The sequence below is a fragment of the Monopterus albus genome, unplaced genomic scaffold, assembly GCF_001952655.1.
Source record: "Monopterus albus unplaced genomic scaffold, M_albus_1.0 scaffold61.1, whole genome shotgun sequence".
NCBI classification, from domain to species: Eukaryota; Metazoa; Chordata; class Actinopteri; order Synbranchiformes; family Synbranchidae; genus Monopterus; species Monopterus albus.
This window is the reverse complement of record NW_018127941.1, coordinates 2,329,455-2,350,537: the sequence shown is the minus strand read 5'-3', so window position 1 is coordinate 2,350,537 and position 21,083 is coordinate 2,329,455. Positions and strand designations below refer to the sequence as shown.

Below are 21,083 nucleotides of genomic sequence, written 5' to 3'. Positions count from 1 at the left end.
GGTTCAGGGTCTTTCATCTTTCAGCTGCCTGCGTGCATGTTGGAGGTGCAAGATACCTGAGTGTGTAATGTTAATTTTTACCTGTGTTCATTGAATAAATCAGCACTGTTTTGAAGTTACTTGGACTGTCTCGTCTCTCAGAGTCAGTATGGTAAAAAGTACCGGGTACAACAACAGTTATTCAGCACTAGTCTCTGTTGAAACTTCCTTCTACAGAAAGTATAAGAGGACAGCGCCTGTCAAACTGAGGTGTCCAATGAGTGATTTATGACACCCCCTAAGCCCCGCCCAGTTTTGACACTTAGCTTCCCCTCTAGCTCAAAGGCTGTCAACTTTTATGACCCCTTAGGTGTTACTTTTCTACATCAAAACTTTTTATTATAGGTTTTATAATAACATTAATAGATTTTATTAGGGTACCCCATGAGAATAGGTCCGACCATCACCCCCAGAGCAAGGATTGCACATCAAAGGGATTTTATTAGGTTTCCCCTAGCAGAAGGACAGAGCAGCAGCAGCACAGACATAGTTTGTTGCTCTCTAAAGACTGATAGGTGTAATGATTAATGTTTCTCTCTCTAACTTCAATTAGAGATTAAGGGTTAAAGTCAAGGTTTAGTTTCACCACAATTTAGCTCAAGACTCAAAGACTCAAAGTGTTTATTGTCATGTGCACAGTGAGGAAATATGTTTCCCTGTACAATGAAACAGCTAACAGTTTTTTGATGCATTTAACACTCTAGATGTAAGGCAAAAAAAAAAAAACGAATCAAATTTTGAATAAAAATAAATATGCATCCAATAAAAAAAGTGATTCTTTTAACTTCGAAGAAGATAGTGTTTTACCTCACATATAGGGATGTTTAGCCCAGACAGTTTTGTTATAAGTAAGGTTTAAAACTGAATTAAATTTAAAATAAAATTAAATATTAATCTAATTGGTTTCAGGTGGGATGTACTGGGTCATCTTACCTTGGGACAAAATGGCAGCCTGGCAAACTGGCTACAAATCCCATATGGCCTTGCTCTTAGAGACTACATATTAGTGCCCCTACTGGTTACGTAGTGAATAACATGCTGCACATGCTGTCAAACCGATACAGTATATATAAAACTATATCACCAATAATAGAATATTTTATTTGAAAATGAATATGACAATCGAAATTAACTGAATATATTTCAACATTTAAGTCTCGACTAGAGAGCGTGTATATTTCCATAAATGTGTTTGTTGTGTGTACAGGTTTCCATCAACATCACCCTCCGGTTACTGTGCAATAAAAAAAAGCTATAAAACGTGAAATAAACAACTACATTTAGGTTCAAAACAATAAAGCATCTGCAAATATTGTATAGGATAATGATGAGACCGAACAAAGAGATGTAAATTGGTAACAATGAGACAGCAAAACAAGTAAAACTATGTGTAAAAACAACCATACGGTGGTGATTTGTCTCGATCTAGATAATGCCAGCACCCTATAGTCTTCCAACGTAGGTGTTAACCAGACAGCCCGCATAGCGTGTTGCACACAAGCCCGATGAGACTCACAGACACACAGAGCATCTTGTTGTTAAAGCTTACTCTCCTATTTTGGTCTTGACAATAGCACACTTTAAAAAAAAACTTTGTTAACAATGTTTAGTATCAACAATGTCCAGTGCATAGCAATGAAATGCACTATTCAAAAAGAAGAAAAGAAAACACATTTAACAACAGCGAGGCAAGAAAAGAAAGAGTCACACCCTAATTATTAATTACATTCAATGAAAAATTATATAAAAAAATAAATGGCATGTTTTCATTAGCCATCATTGACTTCCTATAGATTCACAGGACAGAAATACAAACAGCGCCCTTACTTCTGACTATGATTATCAGTTGGCAAAGCAATGCACAGGTAAATTACCTCCACCTACCGAGCTAGTGTGTGCTACACAGCATAGCACCACAAAACTATGAATATAAATTAAAACAACTGCAAAGGGTTAAAATAAGTAAAAGACACACCCTGTGCCTAAAGTCAGGGAGGCAAGACCCATGAAACAGTTAGACAGCTGCAAAATACACCACAGAATAAAAAGAAAGAGAACAGAGGGTTGCTGTTCCTAACAAAGAGACACTAATCTGATTAAAATAGGTGCTGAACCACCATTAAGAGCTGTAAACACATAAAATGAACATATGATGGTTAGTGACATGTAAATAAAGGTCTGGATACAGAATAAAAGACAAAAAGTTAGCTGAATCGATAGCATCCTCCAGCCCGGTCTGATAAAATAACAACATTTCCTCAAATGCCTCTCTGTAAGGAAAAACATATCTGCCTTTGCATTGTTTCCATGAATATAATTGCTGATTAAGGTCACCATTAAGCAGGATGGGATAATATATACTGTAGATGATAAGCACTTGAGAATGTAAAAAGAGGAAGTATTCTGATTACTTAAGTAAAAGTAGAAATACTTGATTAAATATGAAAGTCCTGAGTGCAATGAAATATACTCTCTCTCCTGCGCATGTGTAACCCTAACAACTGTTGATTCTCTAGGTGGCACTGCTTCATCCATGCATAAGCGGCCCTAACATTGCCAAATGTACTGATCCTGTTAACACGAAAATATTTTTTATGGGCCCATATGGTCTTTAGCTGAATATAGTTGAGACAGGTTTCCCATGTTACATCTGAACGAATACACTTGGTATGTGAACTAAAAAGAAATAGTGTTATTCTTCACAACAAGGTAAAAGAAAATGCGTATTCACAGTATTAATAACAAACAGTGTTAAATCATGGAATCATAAAACAAGTAGGCATACAAATGCCCTAGTCAGTGGCAAATGCCTCCCATGTTTTAAGGAAAGCAAATGACAGTCAGTGAAGAGCTTGTGAATTTCCCGCGTGGGATTAATAAAGTCTTATGATCTGAAAAATTATCTGTGTAGTGGGGTTAAAAATTTACTGATGTCAAAGTATGAACTAGCAGGAAATCACCGACCGTCAGGGCAAGTTTCATTATATGCATGAAGACACATATCCATGGCCCTACGTGTTTAGAATTTGAGCTAAATGAACTAGTCCCTGCTTCTACTACTACCTGGTGATTCAATAGCGGGAAATACAAACAGCGCCCCAGTGTAGCGAGTTTAGGTATCGCACCCTTAATGTTAAGAACTAGACTATATGGGGTATAATGTCTTCATTCTTTAAACATTTCCCTATAAAACGTACAGCCTACCGAGTGAATAAAAGTGTTATCTTTTTAAAATGTATGAATTCACATTCTTTTACACTATAAATACTGATTAAATGAGGGTAGGTATATTTGAAGGTATATTTTGTTTTAAATAGGGGGCAGAGGTGTGTCTCTGTGATCCTAGCACAGTGACAGAGTTGTCAGTGATGTGAGCTGCGCATGAGGAGGAGAAAAGTTGAGTAAAACATGCGGCCTGAGGCTACCAATGCCTCGGGTATGTTCCTGCATGACGGCCCACTGATTCACCATGCGACCATTGGTATTAAACACCACCTGAAAGGGAGGCTTAGGGGGTGCCATAAGTAACTCATTTGACGCCTCAGTTTGACAGGTGCTGTCCTCTTATACTCTATCTATGCTGCACTTCTGGCCATACCCTAGTCAGTAATGCCACTGCAGATGTTTTCAAATAGAGTTTGAACCCATCTGGAGAACATCTGTTGTGACATCAATTATGCTGTGATTACTTCTTATAATGAAGGATTATTTCTCAGTTGTTTGTGATTTAAAGTCGAGACAGTGATACATCCTGATTAATAGCTATGTTAATTTCAGCCAATGGAAATTAAGTTATTCATCTTGATTAAAAGTCCTAAAAGTTATTCATCTTGATTAAAACAGTTATCTCTTGTGTCTTACAGTACAAGGCACAATTACTCAGTGGAGGATGCCATCATAATTGTGATGTGTATCATTCCTTTGTGCATCCCCCTGCCATAATTTTCATCCAGTTTGAAGGGCGTGCTGACAAACTTCTGCAGCAAACTACAACTCTGAGCCCAGCACCAGAATAGCGGTTTTGTGTCAAACCTATCTCTGCACAAAGGATTTTATGATCAAATTAATAATATCCAAAGTAAACAGTTATGTCTCTATTTACTCTGTCCAAATAAGGAAATCAAACATGAATTTCCTGGTTATGAAATTTGTTAATAACAGCCTGCTAGATCTCTAGGATACTGAACACAAAGCCAACATCATGTTGAGTTGGTAGCAGGCAAATTACCACAAACAAAACACAAAAAAGGAAATGCTGATCTATTTCTGTTGCAACTCAAACATATTCTCAATAGATTTTTTCTCATACACTGTATACAGCAGTCTCAGGGTTGCTTTCAAACCAACACTGCAGGTAATGTAGAGGAATGCAGGTAATTTTCAACATGATAGCAACAAAAGACCACAAAAGACACTGGACACTGGGCTTTAAAATCAGTGTACAGCAGGCTGCATGATGCAGCAAAAGTTCACGGACAACACTGGGGGATGTGGATGGTGAATGTTTATCACATCCGAGTCACATAACCTTGGTCTTTATTTAACTTTCACATTGTATTGATGTTATAAGGAAAAGTAGAGCCATATACAAAGCACAAAGAGAAGAGCAGTGACTTTGACCAACTAGGGCTGCTGCTGTTGCCTTTAGAGCCAATATCAGTGCATCCGTCCATGCCTGTTAGCCTTTACACACCATAATCCCAATTGGCAACACCCAACCTATAGTGTTGCTTATAGTAACACAGACCCAGTTCCCTTTAAAGTATATGCCTTGCAATCTGACAACTCGAGATGCAAACCACCCAGTAACAGACAGGACTTGACAACTACTGAGGTAAAAGCCTTATCACTAAACACAGCTGGGCTCCAGGGGCAGTTTGGTTCAAAGGGTTTAGGAAATAAGTATAATCATTCCGAACTGAACAGTGTATCTAGGCCACACTACACACTAGACAAATCGATTGAATGCAAGGATGCAGTATTATAAGGCAGTGTTTAACATTTGTTGTTAAATGTATGCTGTAGTTAAATATAACTGGAAATAACTGGGATATAGACACTCCATTTACAAAGGGCAGGTACATTAACAGGTGGCCTGGGCCTGACAGCCTCCCTTTGACAAGTCTTAAAATAGCCTATTAGGGGACAATGGTGACTTTAACATTCAGACAGGAAACAGCTCTCTGTCTTTCTCTCTCTGGCTCCTGATAGGCCCACATAGACAAGTGCTCCACTCAAGGTGACCCACTTAATTCTAAATGTGAATGTCTCCTCTCATGTCCCAGTTTCTGTTCACTGGGTGCTAAAATAACTGCTCCCTTCAAACGGGGTGGATAGACTACACAAATCTAGATGTTACTGACAGCCACTCAGATTATTTAGGGAGAATAACATTTAAACCGGCTGCACCGATTCCATTATCTGTGGAAAAAGCACCACTGGTTACACAACCTAGAAAATTGAAGCTGAAACAGTGCTAGAATAAAAGATAATCAGAATATAAAGGAACATCTATGATCAGGATAGGGCAAACAACAGATGACTACAGAGAGGCAGTGACTCACTTGATGATACATGGCAGCACCTAAAACAACGATGGACTTAATAGATCTAGTCAGTACACTAATTAGTCATTTTTGATTTGTTGTATGATGCTGTATCTCCATTTAACAGCTAAAAAGCACAGGCACAAGTGATGCAAACATAAAGAAAGAATTTCCAGCAAATAACAGATTTCTTCTTAGTGTGCAAAGTGGCACTAAGTGACTGAAAATAGGGGGAAACATCTATCTAGTTGCAAGTTGTGGACTCCATAAAATTACTGCTCCCAGCCAAAGAATAGTCTGGCACATAACAATGGAGAGAATAGCAAATTGTTGGTTTTATTCTTCACTTTACTCAAACAGGATATATTAAACAGATGACTTTAGAGGTGCAGAAAGACTAATTTTACTATGCATGGACATGGTCAGCTTAAGTTGTTTCCAGCCTTTGTGTTAAGATAACATAAATGGCTGATGATCAGAAAGCTCCACAATCCCCAACATCCCTCTACTTCTCATCCAGGGTCCACTTAATATATGAGGCATGCATCAGCTTGTCACCCATCAGCACGTATTTTATACATTCTGATGACATTGCCATATTATCACTACATAACAACATTACTCTGCTACAGTTCTCAACACTCCATACAACAGTGAACTTACAACTGCTTACAGTTGGATGTTGATAAAACAACAGAACTGGCCATCAGCTTGCCAAACACACCTCACATTGGACTGGACATCACCACCATCCACAGCGAGACAGCTGAACAGGTCAGCAGCTTTACATAACATGGGCTCACCACTGATAATAAACTTAGCTTTGACCAGCACATAACTGATACCTACATAAAAGATCCCAGCCGAGATTACATGTTATATGTCAACTCAGAGCACTCTCTGTTGCCCCTCACCTGCTGCTACTGCTTTATAAAAGCATAATCCAATCCATCCTATTTTACTGTTCTGGGTGCTTCTTCAACATGTTAAACATCTCCAACAGAAACAAACTTGTCTAGATTACATGTTCCATCCATGCTTCATATTATTACCACCAGGTCACAGATACAGGACTTAAAGTGGAGAAGAGCTCACCTCAGCAGAAGTTTTGTCTCTTCTGTCATTGCAGCTCTTAAACTGCATCCCTGATGCTACTGTATATGTCCATACCTTTATGCCTGTGTATGTGTTATGAGTTTGGGTCTTCTGTTGTGTGAATGTACCTACTCTATGTTTCTGTATTGTGCAGCTGTGAAAACAAACCTCCCCTTGGGGGCAATAAAGACTTATCTTAACTTAGTTGTGGTACAAATGTGATTAAAATTTTAGACATATACACCAGTCATTAACTTGATAAGAGCAGAGATTCCCACTGTGCCATGCCATCATGGGCTTAAGCCTGACAGCAAAATATCATGAGAACAAAGTGGAAAAACATTACTGCCTCTTTTTACCACAATCCTGAAAAACCAACATGATGGTGTTTGCCATGTTAACAGGCCCTGATATATGTTTTCATTTTGGTTGTATCATTCCAAAAAATACCACAAACTGGTTGCATACTTCACCATTGGCTGAACATGTTCCCTTAGAGCGGCTCTGTGTTGGCATCTGTCTTTGGCCCTCAGGGGTTCTGTGAACCTGAACCTTGCCAAGGAAATACAACTTGATGCCATACTGGAGCTGCCAGGAGCCTTCACCATAGGAAGCAGGCGTTGTGCCTGTAGACTCCTTTGACATGTGCCACATACTGTATATTCTTGTTCATTTCCTAATAATTGGAGGATTGATAACAGGATGATCATGTGATGCATTGCTCAGTAGAACATTAGCTGTGTTCCTTTCACCTCTCAAAATTGCTTGTTTAATAACAGAATCGATTATACAATGCAACCTTTGCTCCGTGTGTATTCCCTGCAACATTTTTTACAACCTGTCCAGGGTCCACTTAATATATGAGGCAAACTGACTTACTTTTCTTAGCCGTTTGTTCTCATATGTCCAGTCATGTATGGACATTCCTGTCAAGAAGGATTTCTATCTACATGATGTCTTTTTCTTATATTTTCATACTGACATCACATTATCTCCAGGTTTTCAAGGATCATTAGGGTCAGCAGGGCTCCTTCTCCTGTTCTAGTCACATTAACTTGTACCTACTAAGACAGTAAATGTATTGCCCCAGTTTTAACAGGTTTTAATACGCAAAACTTCTTATTCATCTAATTCTTACCTTTAAAGACAAAATGCTACAGTTACATATGAAGTCTTGAACCCTAAATCACATGCTCAATGTATAGACAAATTGCTTCATATTATTGTCATGGTTACTATTAAAACAAATGTATAATGATAATTTTTGTCTTGTACAATATGTAGGATTTGCTGTAGTAAAGCCAGATACTATAGTCAACACTACCTGTGAGTAATATAGTTTATGCAGTAATCTACTGTCTACTGTAAATATCATAAGGAATCCTACCTCTACATCATTTCAAATATTTCTGTGTAGGCTACAATCATTTTCTCTTGCTACTCTAAACTAAGAAAATGCAACATGCAGGATACAAATAGCTTTACCTCAAGAGATCCTGTTTTGTGTATTTGAAATTCTGTGGTACATAATAAAGGAAATGCAACTGTAAACCATTACAAAATGTAATATAGGTGAGTATGCTTTCTGAATAATAAGCATGCTCACTGCCTTACATTTGCACCCACTGCTTCTAAGCTTTCTCATCTGCATTCTGTTAATACTGTAATGGGTTCTTACTTTTATCTGCGCAGTATGCCAAGCAGGCAATTAGGTAACAAGCCCATAGACTGTCAACAAAAACAAAAAACATTTACCACAAGTGATGTTAATATACAGGATGTACTTAATTTTAATTTTGATACAAAAACAGCCATCTTTTCTGATCTCATCTTTTTGATGATGTTTTCTCTTTGTGGGCAAATACTTTCTCAGGGATGCAAACTACTAAATTAGACCAGGTATAACTTCATCTACACTTGTATGACTCTGGCCCAGATCAAATCATACTGTGGCCAGAACACCTCTTAATCTCCTAAAATGAATCAAAACATATAACTTCAGCTCTTCAGACAAGCTTCCAAACACCATGGGAGTCTGAGGAAACACTGTGAATGTTTTACCTCTCTGCATACAGAGTGGCTAGGGAAACCAGTTCATGGGATGATAGGCACATTCAGGGTGTCGCGTCGCTGTGTGTAGTGTGCATTCCTAACAGGTGTTCCACACTTAAATAAATACTCACCACAGCTATGTTTACCTCCTCACTTCTACATTTCACATAGTGCCACGTGGTTATGCACAAAGCTTATCCAGGATTAAGGTTAGGTGGTTGAGAGAAGCCTTTTGACTTGCTTCAGTTTGAACTTAAACACAAAGTGTTTCATTTGTATATCAGCAAGTGCACACAGCAAAAGCCTGCCAGTGAAACTAGTGGTAAACACGACATCAGGCTTTTTGGTGAAATATAATTACAATTCCTGTCGGCTCTGTAACACAGCCATAGCTCAGTCTAATGAAGCACAAAAACAGCTTACACACAGTACTGATTTATGTAATAAAAATCTATTTCCTTTAACTCCGTCTTTAACTCTAACAACACATCAAAAAACGTTGTAGTTTGAACAGAGTGTTATACAAGGGAGCGTGCCATGTAATCTACACTGAGCAAACATGCCTTATAACATGTGTCAGTGAACTCAATATCAAACTGGAGCAAGCAAAAAGGGTGGTTTCTACTCTCAGTATTGATATTCTCAGTCATCATAATAAATTAAACAAACCCTAGTTCCAAATGTGACCAAGTTCACAATTCTAAACACAAAACAAACAGTCCCAGACGCAGGGAAAATGCTAATGAAGTTTATTTTTTGTTTAGATTCTTCCAGATATTTCTCAGGCATAGTTAAGCTTGTTTTAAAACCAGTATGAGATTGTAGAAATGTAGCTCCTGAGAAATAATGTCTTCTTGTCTCACATTGATCCTGTTCCAAGCTCTTCAAATATTTCAGATTTGTTCTCACACCTCTTGTCTGAAAGAACAAGAGATAGCATTAAGATCCAAAAACAAAGCTTTTTGACATATAAAGAAAATCAGTTTTATTACTTTAAGTTGTCTGAGCATCACCATAAGATCTAGGGTTAACCTTTATTTTCAGATTGCTGGCTAACAAATGTTAAACATATCAAATTTTCAGAAAATATTTAGTCATGTCATACTATATTCTGTTGGGTATTTGTTTATTGTACTTGTCCCTGACTAAAAGAGGTGTCTAATTATTATTATTATTATTACTACACTTCCAGTAAATATCATTTAGCAACATTCCAATCTAATCTTTGTCAGGCACTGGCAAATGAGCACTACAAACCAGAGCAGGCAATATAAAGGCACAGATACATTCATCACTCAGATGATTGTGATCTGCATGGTTGAAAGTCAATCTACTCTCAGACTGGACCAGTCAGGGAACAGCTAGATAACATTGTCTGCTTCTCTCATTTGGGGACGAAGCATGCCTCTGTGTAGAAGACCAAAGAAGTAAACTAAAACAAATAAAAAAAATAAAAATATCACACACAAAAATAAATAAATAAATGATAAATGTAATACAACAAAGACATACTGGGAGAATCATACAGTATTTCATCATGACTGCACTAATTAAACATTTTTTGGGCTCTCAAGTTGTTTTCCTTTGTCTTATTTTATCTACATTTAATTTCACACAAAGCAATACTGCATTGTGCGTCAAAAATGTGGAATCTGGTAAAAAAAAAATCTGCAATAAGGCAGTGCACACATTGCACACATACACGGGAGCACACATTGCTGGTGGATTACTTTGTAACGTGGATGCAATAATATCCTCTGTTGACCTCAAGATCGTGACAGCTTCAGTAAACTGCTGGTACCATGAGAACTTTCCAAAGACTATTACAAACACAGTGCTGTGTTTTGACATCTAATAAGCTTTAAACACATAAATCCATTTCTCCAACTGAACTTCCTGGATCATATTTTGTTGTCTCATAGTTAAATGAAACAACATGTCTCCACCAAAGCAGCCTATTATATTGTTTTAACACAGCGCAAATCTGTGGTTACAGCCTAAGCCTCCTAATTATCTTGCAATAAATTAGCATAATCCACAGGGAGAAGACCTGGACCATCCTTGTGGTTCGGTTGGTAAAAGATGCATAAGTAGATATAGCATCCTTGAAACTGTTTGAATCTGGTCTTCTCCTCATTTCCTGCCATCACACCATAATGAAACACTGTATTCCCATTAGAGAGTGGGCAAAAAACCAGTTGTGAACTCAGCATATTCTGTGGGTGATACTTTTACATGGATAAGAAATGGAAAAAAAAGGATGAACTACAAGACAAAAGCTTCTCCCAATGTGCACAACTAGTTTGAGAAGGCAGAGCGTTGCAGTTTCAGTCTGAGCTATGGCAAAATTTGGCAAGACGGCACAAATGAGACAGGAGAGTCAAAAAGCATCACATAAAAACTGTGCCCCTTTTCCAGGAGGCAACAGTAAGTGGACTTCAATATGTGGCTGCAACATCAAGAATCATATTTTATATCAACTTCGTATTAACATTTATTTTAAATTGTGTTATTATTAAATGTACCTGACTGGTATTTATGCACAGTTCTGGCTGCTAAATGTAAATCATTGTTAAATATGAAAAAGCCTCTTTTTACCAACTATGTGCCATAAATACATGAGAACAACATGCATTCCTCATAAATGCCTGTCATTATTAGTCTCATCCATATCTAAGTCCTATACTGGAAAAGTCCTCTAACAATGCCACAGAGGCCAACATGCAACCATTGCACACAGTCATGCCAATACTTTCAGCAATAACAGTCTTATTTGTGTTGTATAATTTGGGTATCAACATACGATGAGAGTCCCAGCACCTGCTAGGATAATAGTCAGCCTTGTAAAAATGTGATATTATCATCCACATACACGTCTCTGCTTAGGCTGAATAGGATACCAGACTGAAACCTCCAAATAACGTCACCAAACTACTTCTTTGACATTATCCTTGTCTCTATCTGCCAGGAAGACACTGAGTCAGTACTCAGATGTTGTATGTGAGGTGAAGAATATATGAGGGTACGCACACTGTAATCCACCAGCCTCTTAAACAGATTCAGATTATGGTGAATGCATGCTTGTCTGTTTCCTTCCTTTCTATATCTGGCCCCTGATCTTGCTTGGATCTAATTATTCCTGTTAAATACATGCATTGTATGAACCAGATTCAAGGGGCGTGTCATTGGTGAAATAAGTATATTCTGTCAGCACAAGCAGCTGCGACTCAGCAGCAGTTGTTACATACAAATGCAGCCATTTTCTTTGGCCAGCACACTTCTCTACCCATAGACACAGAACCAGCAAACCCTTCGTAAGCTCATGTGTGATTCTGCTTTGTAAGTGTTAGCGTGCATGTTTTTGAGCGTGCATGAGGTGTGTGCTTGACTGTGTGCCCGCATCTGTGTGTATGCACACATAATTATGCATCATAGATCTGTGAGTTAGCCCTTGAAAAAAAACATGTTGGTTCATTCACACTAACAATACAATATTTTCCAGATGGTACTGGTCCATATTGATCTGCAGCCAGAGAATCTATCCTCCTGTGCTTTCACACATCAAGCAATAAAGTTACCAACAGATATTCTACCACAGCTGCATATATTATTATGTTTCCAACACAGGCAAGTCCAAGATATTATTTAGCCCAATGTCAGACATCTAATGGAGTATTGTTCCTTTGTTGTGTGCCAGAAAAATAATAAAAGAGTAATAATCTAATTAAACAGACAGTCCAAATTATCTTTATGTCAAATCGACTAATGTAAACTCAGCTGATGAATATTTTTTTTACTGTTACAGTGAACCACTGTATAGTAGTGCTGGTGAAGAGTACATACAGTACCTCTTCCTCCATACCAAATCTTCCTGGATCAGAACACACGCTGTTTACCTGTTATAAGGCTTGGCTGATGTGGTACCTCCTTTAAGTCAATTGTTTCTAAATCATGTCTGTTCTTTGGCATCTAAATAAAAGATGGAAGCAAAATGTGACTAGTCTTTTTTTAAAACTGAGAATCCTCGTCATTTGCAAGTGGCCTTACACACTTGGCATGGACTGCACTACAGCTACTTTAAACCTGTATTCTTTGTAAGGTCTAACGTGTTAGAAAACAGCTGCCTCACATTCAGCAGACACAGCAAATGTACACTCAATAGACATTTTCCTTTTAATTTTAGTTGGCCTCCATCAGTTGCTGAGCTGAGTGAAATATTTGGCTATTTAGCTAAAAAAAATTCTCCACTATGTTAATACCAGTACAGATAAATCAGTAATAAATTTATATCAGCCAATAATATCATCCTGGCTGACATATCGGATTGGCTTTAACTTAAACTGTTAACTCATAAACCTTTCAGGCAGTGACTAACTGTCAGTGAAAAGCAACTAAAAAAGCCATAATTTCCTCAAAAATTTTGAATACTGCAATTATGGTGAGGGGGGTGGATTTTTTCACAAATAAACAGAGTAAAGAGAGTGTTACAGACAAAGTACCAGTCTCCATCTGATGTGTGGATCTAACTGAGCTGTGATGATGTAAGACTGTGTTCAATTTGGCACCTGAATGTGATTAGTTTTAGTCTTAATCTTTTCACAAAAATGCATATTAATTTTTAGTCTTCTGAGCTTTGTAGTTTTAGTCAGTAACCGCTAAAGACATTTAAATCTAGTTTGCACCATTTCCCCTGCATTTTCAATGTTTATATCTTCTAAACATTTTGAGGCTACAGCTGTCACCATATTTGTTGTGTACACGTGGATGGACTACTGAACGGGCCTACCAGGCACAGGCCCAGGGGCCCAAAGGCCAGGGGCTTGGTGCTGGAGGGGATTTTCCAAGTCTCTGAACTCTACTGGAGGGATGACCCCCATTTTTGCAAAAGATATTCCCTCAGGTGGTGTTTTGATGGTGGTGGAGGAGATGCTGTCTAGCATGTTGCTCCACAATCTCCCATAGGTGTTTAACTGAGTTGAGATCTGGTGACTGTGAAGGCCACAGCATATGATTCACATCATTTTCATATTCATTCAAACCATTCACTGACCCTTCATGTCCTGTTGATGCGGGCATTGTCATCCTGGAGGAGACCACTCATTTAGTCAGGTTTTTCCTTTTAATCTCGTTTCATCATGAAAAACAGGTCATCAGCGAATATCTCTTGCCCTAGTTTTCACTGACGAAATCAACACTGGTATGAGGTCTGTTGCATAAAATGGAGACATTGGCATTGGTACCTGCCTAGGCCTGAGATCAATCAGACTGAATAATAAAGCCTAGTAATTATAGACTGCGATTCCAGCTTCTAGCAGGGCTTTATTCTTTTGCCTCACTTCTGAGTGCTTGCTCAACATTAGGTTTTCGAGTTGATGTATTTTACAATTTTCACACTAAAACTAATTCACTAGCATTAGAAACATGGCTAATGGATAGACTAAGTAATGCTGTAATAAACGTGGAAATGAAGGCAGAAGGAAGGCAATTATAGAACAAGTAAAACATCAAGGATTTTGATTAGAAAGGGTCAAAAAGTGTTTTGTCTGTTTCCTGCACATCCCAGTATGTAGGAGGTAGTTCGTCTCTGTTATTCATGCTGGATTTCTGTCAGTTCCTGGCACAGCCTCTTCCTTAAATGGACTAAGATGACAAGACTATTATTGTAGTGTGGGTTGTCTGTTTTTCATAGTCCTGCTGTTTTGGTTTTAATTGCTTCAAGACAACATATCAGATCAGCTTTTACATGAATGAAGGCAAATGAAGTGGCAGAGTAGTGGAAGAATTTAATTTGACAAATTTGTTACCATTCAAAGCAGATCTTTCTCACCGGGGCAAATGGACTATAACCAATTATCCAGCAGTCCACAGGGGCCACTTAAGACAGAACCACTGCAGTCAACTAACATAGAGCCACCAGGTGCATGAAGACCACTTGCTTTAGACAAACCACCTTTAAAAAACACAGCATCTATATCCAGTGTTACCTGGGTCATTCTTAACCTCCAACAAGCACAAATCTGTCTGTCAACTAGTCTTATATTTCTTAATATAAACACAAAGGGCACTCTGATCTTCATCCTTGAAAGGATACGACTTGCAGTAGCCTATGTATACACTTAGTGTTTACTGTCAATAAATCCCATAAAAAGACCAAAGCCAACAATGTGTTGGCTTTGGTCTGATTCCAACTTCCTTGGCCTGTCTGTGGTCTTCAGCCCCAAGCTCATCAGTTCCTACTGTAGACATCACTATTTATATACAGCATACAAATGCTGTATATACTTCCTTTTTTATGTTAAGTAATTTAATAAAACAGCTGGGCACTGCAGTTTCTAGTAAATGGTAACAGCAATAAATAGTACATTTCTAAGGGACTATTTTCAGCATGGGATTACTACACTTCTACATTTATTGACTTCCTAATATAACATGGTGTTTACATGTGGGGAACCTCAATACATGGAAGGTATAATATAACAGGACAAAGATTTGTAAAAACAATTGATCATTGTAATAGTTTGACAAGAGGATGAGGGGATTCTACTGAAATATATGAGATCTTACCTTGTGTCTGCACTTCAAGACAACACCATAGGCTCCTACAAAAGAAGCAAACACCATAGTTGACTGAGATTTGCCACAGCTGACTGTTTTATGAATATGCATGAATATACATAAGTATTCATGTGTTGTAGGCAGTACTTTTGCATTTCAAATAAAAGCAAATCATCATAAAAAAGAGGTCAAACTCAGTTTAAAAAATCTTCATTTGTGATTAATATGTTCTCATGAACTATAGACATGAATAAACAAAGACAAGCTTGATTTAGAAAGTTTCTTATTCTGCCGTTAAGTGAACTGTCCAAGCATGCTAGGAAGTGTTGACAAGTTTAGAAACTACTGTGTTCATTTTATATCAGCAAATTGCTACAAAGTCTTAAATTGTCTTTTTCCCTCATATATTCAAATGAAGTAAGGAAAAACATCCTCCTCTATTAAAGGACAGGTGGCTCAGGAAGTTGGCAAGCTACTGTGGTTCTGATGTTATTGGCCCTGGCCGTCACACACACACACACACACATCTCAGGTGATGTGTGTGTGATGGCCAAGAGGAATTCTTGGACTGAGAAGGCATGACAAACTGCACCGTGTCCTTGTAGCGCATCAGTTGTCAACTCTTGTAAAGATGTTGCTTGTGCATGCATAGCTTAGAGACTTGGTTTTATGTAAAAAATTGGTTTTATGTAATTTAACACATGAACTACATATCACATGTACTTTACATCACTGCAGTTTTTTTTAAATGCTCTGTGTTTATGTATTTATTTTTGGCATTCCATTTCTTTCTGATAATGTGACCATTTTGCCTCTTTGTTCATGGAATCTAGAGAATTTGCTAGTAATGGATATAGAATATGTGAGCTACTGACACGCTACAGACAAATGGCAATAAAACATGGATGCCATAAATATGATAATGCAAGTTCAATAAAACGTTCTGCATTAAAAGTATTTGCTGTCCACCAGCTGGCTCTCAGATCTTGGATGTTGGTGTTTCCCACACGTCCACTAACAATGAAACAAAAATACCATCATTTGTAGATTATTCCAAAGATACAAAACCACTAGAATTATTCCTCTCACTTTATTTTCCTCCTATGAAGGTGGAGATAATTACATAAGATTTTGTGTATTTTAACATGCAGCACTCAGTCCTAAATCATTAACAAAACTGACTGACCTGATCACTCATGGAGCACACTGTGCCATGAGTGCAGAGGCAGTTAGTAGAGCTGGACTGAATAACTGAAACAACTTTACTGTTTAATGTGGCATTAACAAGTGTTGACTTCCTTCCAGACTGACTCACTGCCTGACGGACACTCGGCTTTCAAACTCCAGCTCGAAGTTCCGTTGTGTCTTCTATACTACACACAGCATAAAACTTGTCAGACAGGTAGCTGCCCTCACCTAAGGGTCTCTGCTACTTTATATCAACCATATCAACCAAGTGGCTCAAGGAAAAAGAAAGCCACGAGAAGTATTTTGAGGGAATTTAAATCAAATCACCCTATTAAACCGACACTTATAACAATAAAATGCAATCCCAAAACCCACCTCTTCATTTCAACCATACAAACCAAGTTATGAATCCAGGTCACAGTGTTTAGCTTTAGTTTTTTCACATTAAAATTGTTACTAATGAATAAATATTTTAAAAAATCTCCTTGACTATACTGAGTTACACAGTCATCGACAACAGATCAGACTTTTAATGGCCCTGTTCCACAAGCAAACTGGATAAAACCAATCAAATGATTGCTCACAAAAAGCCCTCCAACAAATTTGTAGCTCACTGAACCAGAACTTAATGTTGGAGACTGATAATGTACAGAACATGCTTTTAAATATCACACTGCTACATTTTAAGCAAACAAGCACTCTCACCTTCACCCACAATCCCAAGGACTTCAAATTTATTCATTACATCACAGATGTCAGGGATCTTCATGAAGTCAAAATATATGTTGTGTGATGTGCATGGAGCTCGGGCAGGGGGGGTCCGGCTACAGGATGGCATGAGGCAGCCAGCCGCTGGCTCCCAGGAGACGAACAGTGGCTGTGAGCCATAATATTCGCCACATGCCTTCGTCTGTGGCCCGTCTTCACCTGGACAAAAATCTTGCATTAAAACATGTACGGTATCTATTTCTCACTTACCCTGAAAAGTGCAATAAAACTGCAAATACCACATGTGAAATACCTTTGTGTTTGTGAGCCCATAAACATGCATGTGAACAGGGGCATTAAAAAAGAAACGGCCAAAATCAATGAAGCAGAGGCTGAGACACCTTGACTTTTAGTCTCTGAGTCAAGCTTCAAAAACACTGGCTCCTACAATTCCCATAATGCAAGTTTTCTTTGATTATATCTTTCCTGCCTGTTCAGTGCTCTCAGCTTTCAAACGCCATGCCTCATACTTCTGATGATGGTTTTCTGACCAATATTTTTATATAATGATTTAAGCATGCAATGATATTTAAGTGTGTAACCCTGATGACGTGGTCAGGGTTATTTTCTCAGACTTTAAAAGGCTCTTTTAGAGCCACAGAAGAAATTACACAACTAGTTTCAAACTAGTTTCAGAGGGTGAGATGATGACAAAGCTGTCCTTTATGTGTAAAACCAGTGGACTGCCCCCTTTACACAAATTAAGTGAGTTGTAACGTGTCAAATTCCATTTTTCATACATGGAATAATGGGCAAATAAAGTCAGCATTAATGCTCCAAAGTTATTTGCAGTATTCCCACATTTTCGGGAGAATGAAACAAGACCATACAATCTCTTAATGTGATAGCGCCTCCCCTGTATCCACACACTCTTTACCCTTAATAAATCAGACAAGACTCCAGATACCATTTTCTCAATTTCATTTCAATTTGCTAGAAAGCTCAAGGACCTGTGTAGCCTACTCAAAGCCCCAGTCTCCTACGGCGCCGTGGGCACAAGAGCTGCTCATCAGTATGCAAAACCTTGGTACCAAAATAAACTCTGTCTCCCAGAACACTAAGCACTGCTGTATGGTGTATTACTCCCTTATCCTCTTCAGCTGCACACAGTCAACACAGGTATACTGATAGCAACCTAAGGTAAACTTGAGGAAAAAGACAGATGACTAAACCTAAATGCTGACCTCTGCGGAGAAGATGTTTTGCCCTTTGAAACAAACTTGTTTGTAACTGTGCCTCCTTCTTCTCCTCATTTCACAGCATACATTCTGTGGCATGCAACCTATTGTTTTTGCAAAGCAGATTTTAGCCAACTACTGTGCAGGCCCAGACCGAGAAGACGACTATGAGCAAGAACACACTGGGCATTGCTCTGGATCATACACAGTATTCTGTCTCTATCAACAGAATGACTCATGCGTGGTCATGGACAGAGTCTGTTGAATTAAAAATGCAGTGTCTCAAAGCTGCTCACATGATCAAAGCACTGTTACCTGTGTCTGCATTAGGTTTATAACCATTAAAATGGTGGTAACAATTTTGGCAAAATGAGTGATCCAGCTTACAAACTTCACTGCCGTTTGAGGTTATTTAGCTACACATTTTTGGGAACGACACTAAACGAGAACAACAACCAGCATACACCTAGTTATTTTGAAATGTAGCATTATTATAAAAATAAGACAACAATTGCCATATAAATATTTGTCACACTTATCCTGTTGCTCCTTGTTACAATTCGGCGGCACAAACACAAGGACCAACTATAGCTGTGAAACCATTGTTTATAACAGTGACTGTAGCTCGCCTCTGCGTTCAGGTGCGTTTGTGTGTTAGCTACGACTGCCCACAGAATGAATGTAACTCCCACATTTTCAGTGCATAGCAGCATAAAATCTAACAAGTCAAACAAATTGCTACAGTCAAACCAACTTAGTATACATTCCCTCACATTAACTGCCTTCTAGTCGGACTCTGGTTAGTTATGTTATAATTAAGCTAGTTGAATTGCCTTGGTGCTCTGCCTGATTCACAAAACATACAAAACCGCAAATTAGCTAAAAACAAATCTCAAGCTTGGTAGCGTTGCTTTTCTCACGACCTTGCACTGGGAATAATCACATTATACTTAAAGCTTACAATTCTTATCTATATAATAATAAAATGAAGTACTTACTCAGTCAATGGCTGGCAAAACAAAAAAAATGATGGAATTGGGCCCATATATCCACCCACCAACGAAGATATTTTCATTGCAGCAGGCATCTACAGTAACTGGATCGTGCGGTTGACAAGCTGCAAGCATATCACCAGGCAACAGTTTGAGTGGCGTAAGACCAACCAATGAAAACTGTTAAAACACTTGCTTATACGAACGCCCCCTTCTTGTGGACCAATCAGAGAACAGAACGGCTACAAGGGGAGAACACTGTGTTGCGGTTTGAAGGTGTTTCGAATGAGGTGAGATATTATTGTTCTAATTTCTCAATTACATAATTCACAAGATCACACCCTTCTTTCAGTATGATAACATAATTTATCTACAAACCATACCAAAGTAGATAAAAATGTTGTAAAACAGCAGAATTTATAAAAAAAGAGATCAGACAGTGGAAACAGAGCTATTACAGTGAGGAAAAAGTGTCTTGCTCAAAGTAGCTTGTATTCACACGTCACCACTGTCTTTAGGTTGTTGCGTAAAGAGTTCATTGTAATAGCTAAATGTGGCATTTTCACACACTTCTCTGATAGACAAGATTGCAAATTGCAATTGTAAAATAAAAATTGTAAAGTGCAGTGCAAGAAAACATTTGCAGCTAGTGGTCCTTGACAACAGTTTTCATCTAATAAACATCATTCACACATGATGAACCAACATACAGTGTTGGGCGTATTATATACAGTTAATAAATTTGAATTTGTTTCCTAAGTGATCACAAAAGCTCAAAGAAATGGTTACAAACTGCAGCGGAAAGTTGCTCAGTAAGGTTTATGGGCAAATGTCTATTGAACTATTGCAAATAACATAATGTAGTAAAACTGTAAATGCTCCACATGGCTAAGGCTTATAATTCCTGCATTATTATAGGAAGACATTTTAAAAAGTGACACACCTTCCTCTTGGACTAATTTAATGGAGCAAAAAGCTAAATGAAAACTGCCGCTAGGATCCTGTGTGTCTTTATCCATGACCCCCATGCATTAAGACCAAATCAGAACTTTTGACTCTTGATAGGACCTGTGTACGTTTTTTATGTTTGTGCCGTAATATACACTCACCGGCCACTTTATTAAGTACAGCTGTACAACTGTGTGCACTTCAATACAACACTTCTGCCTTAACATCTGTCTATGAAGATCAAAATGCTTCAGTTTTTGGTGAAATTGTCATAAACGTATACATTTGAGATCATAGTTAAAGATAGTGTTGTACTGGACTACATTGTAGTTAGAGGCATCTCTATATTTTTGCCCTCCCCAGCTGCATACACAAGAGGGTCAGACTTTTAGGAACACCTCTAAATATAATTTAGTCCAGTACAACACCTCTAACTATGACCTCAGAAGTAAACATATAATTGAATTGATACATTTATTTATTTATTTAACCAAAAACTGACACATTTTGAGCCTCATAAACATAGATGTTAAGGTGGAAGTGTTATACTGAATTGCCTACTGTACAGGTACACCTGTACAATTATCAACTGTACAGGTGTACAGTGGTATACCTGTACAGTATAAAGTGGCTTGTGAGCATATATGAAACCATGCTGCCACCCATTGGATGAACCTAAAACTAAAACTTCTTCTCACATGATAAATACAATTGCATATCGA

At 38.1% G+C, this 21,083-nt stretch overlaps 1 protein-coding gene across 1 annotated transcript in view; it reads right to left on the bottom strand.

The window, feature by feature from the left end:
• Nucleotides 1–19,538, bottom strand: part of LOC109962029 (cyclin-dependent kinase-like 5) — a 40,358-nt gene extending 20,820 nt beyond the window's left edge. Inside the window, exons 1-3 of the mRNA XM_020603360.1 lie at nt 19,420–19,538; nt 17,181–17,402; nt 15,297–15,331 (exon numbers count right to left, since the gene is read on the bottom strand). Coding sequence (XP_020459016.1) covers nt 15,297–15,331; nt 17,181–17,313 — 168 coding nt within the window. The 5' untranslated portion in view covers nt 17,314–17,402; nt 19,420–19,538. The remainder of the gene's footprint in view (nt 1–15,296; nt 15,332–17,180; nt 17,403–19,419) is intronic.
• Between the last annotated feature and the right edge of the window lie 1,545 nt (nt 19,539–21,083).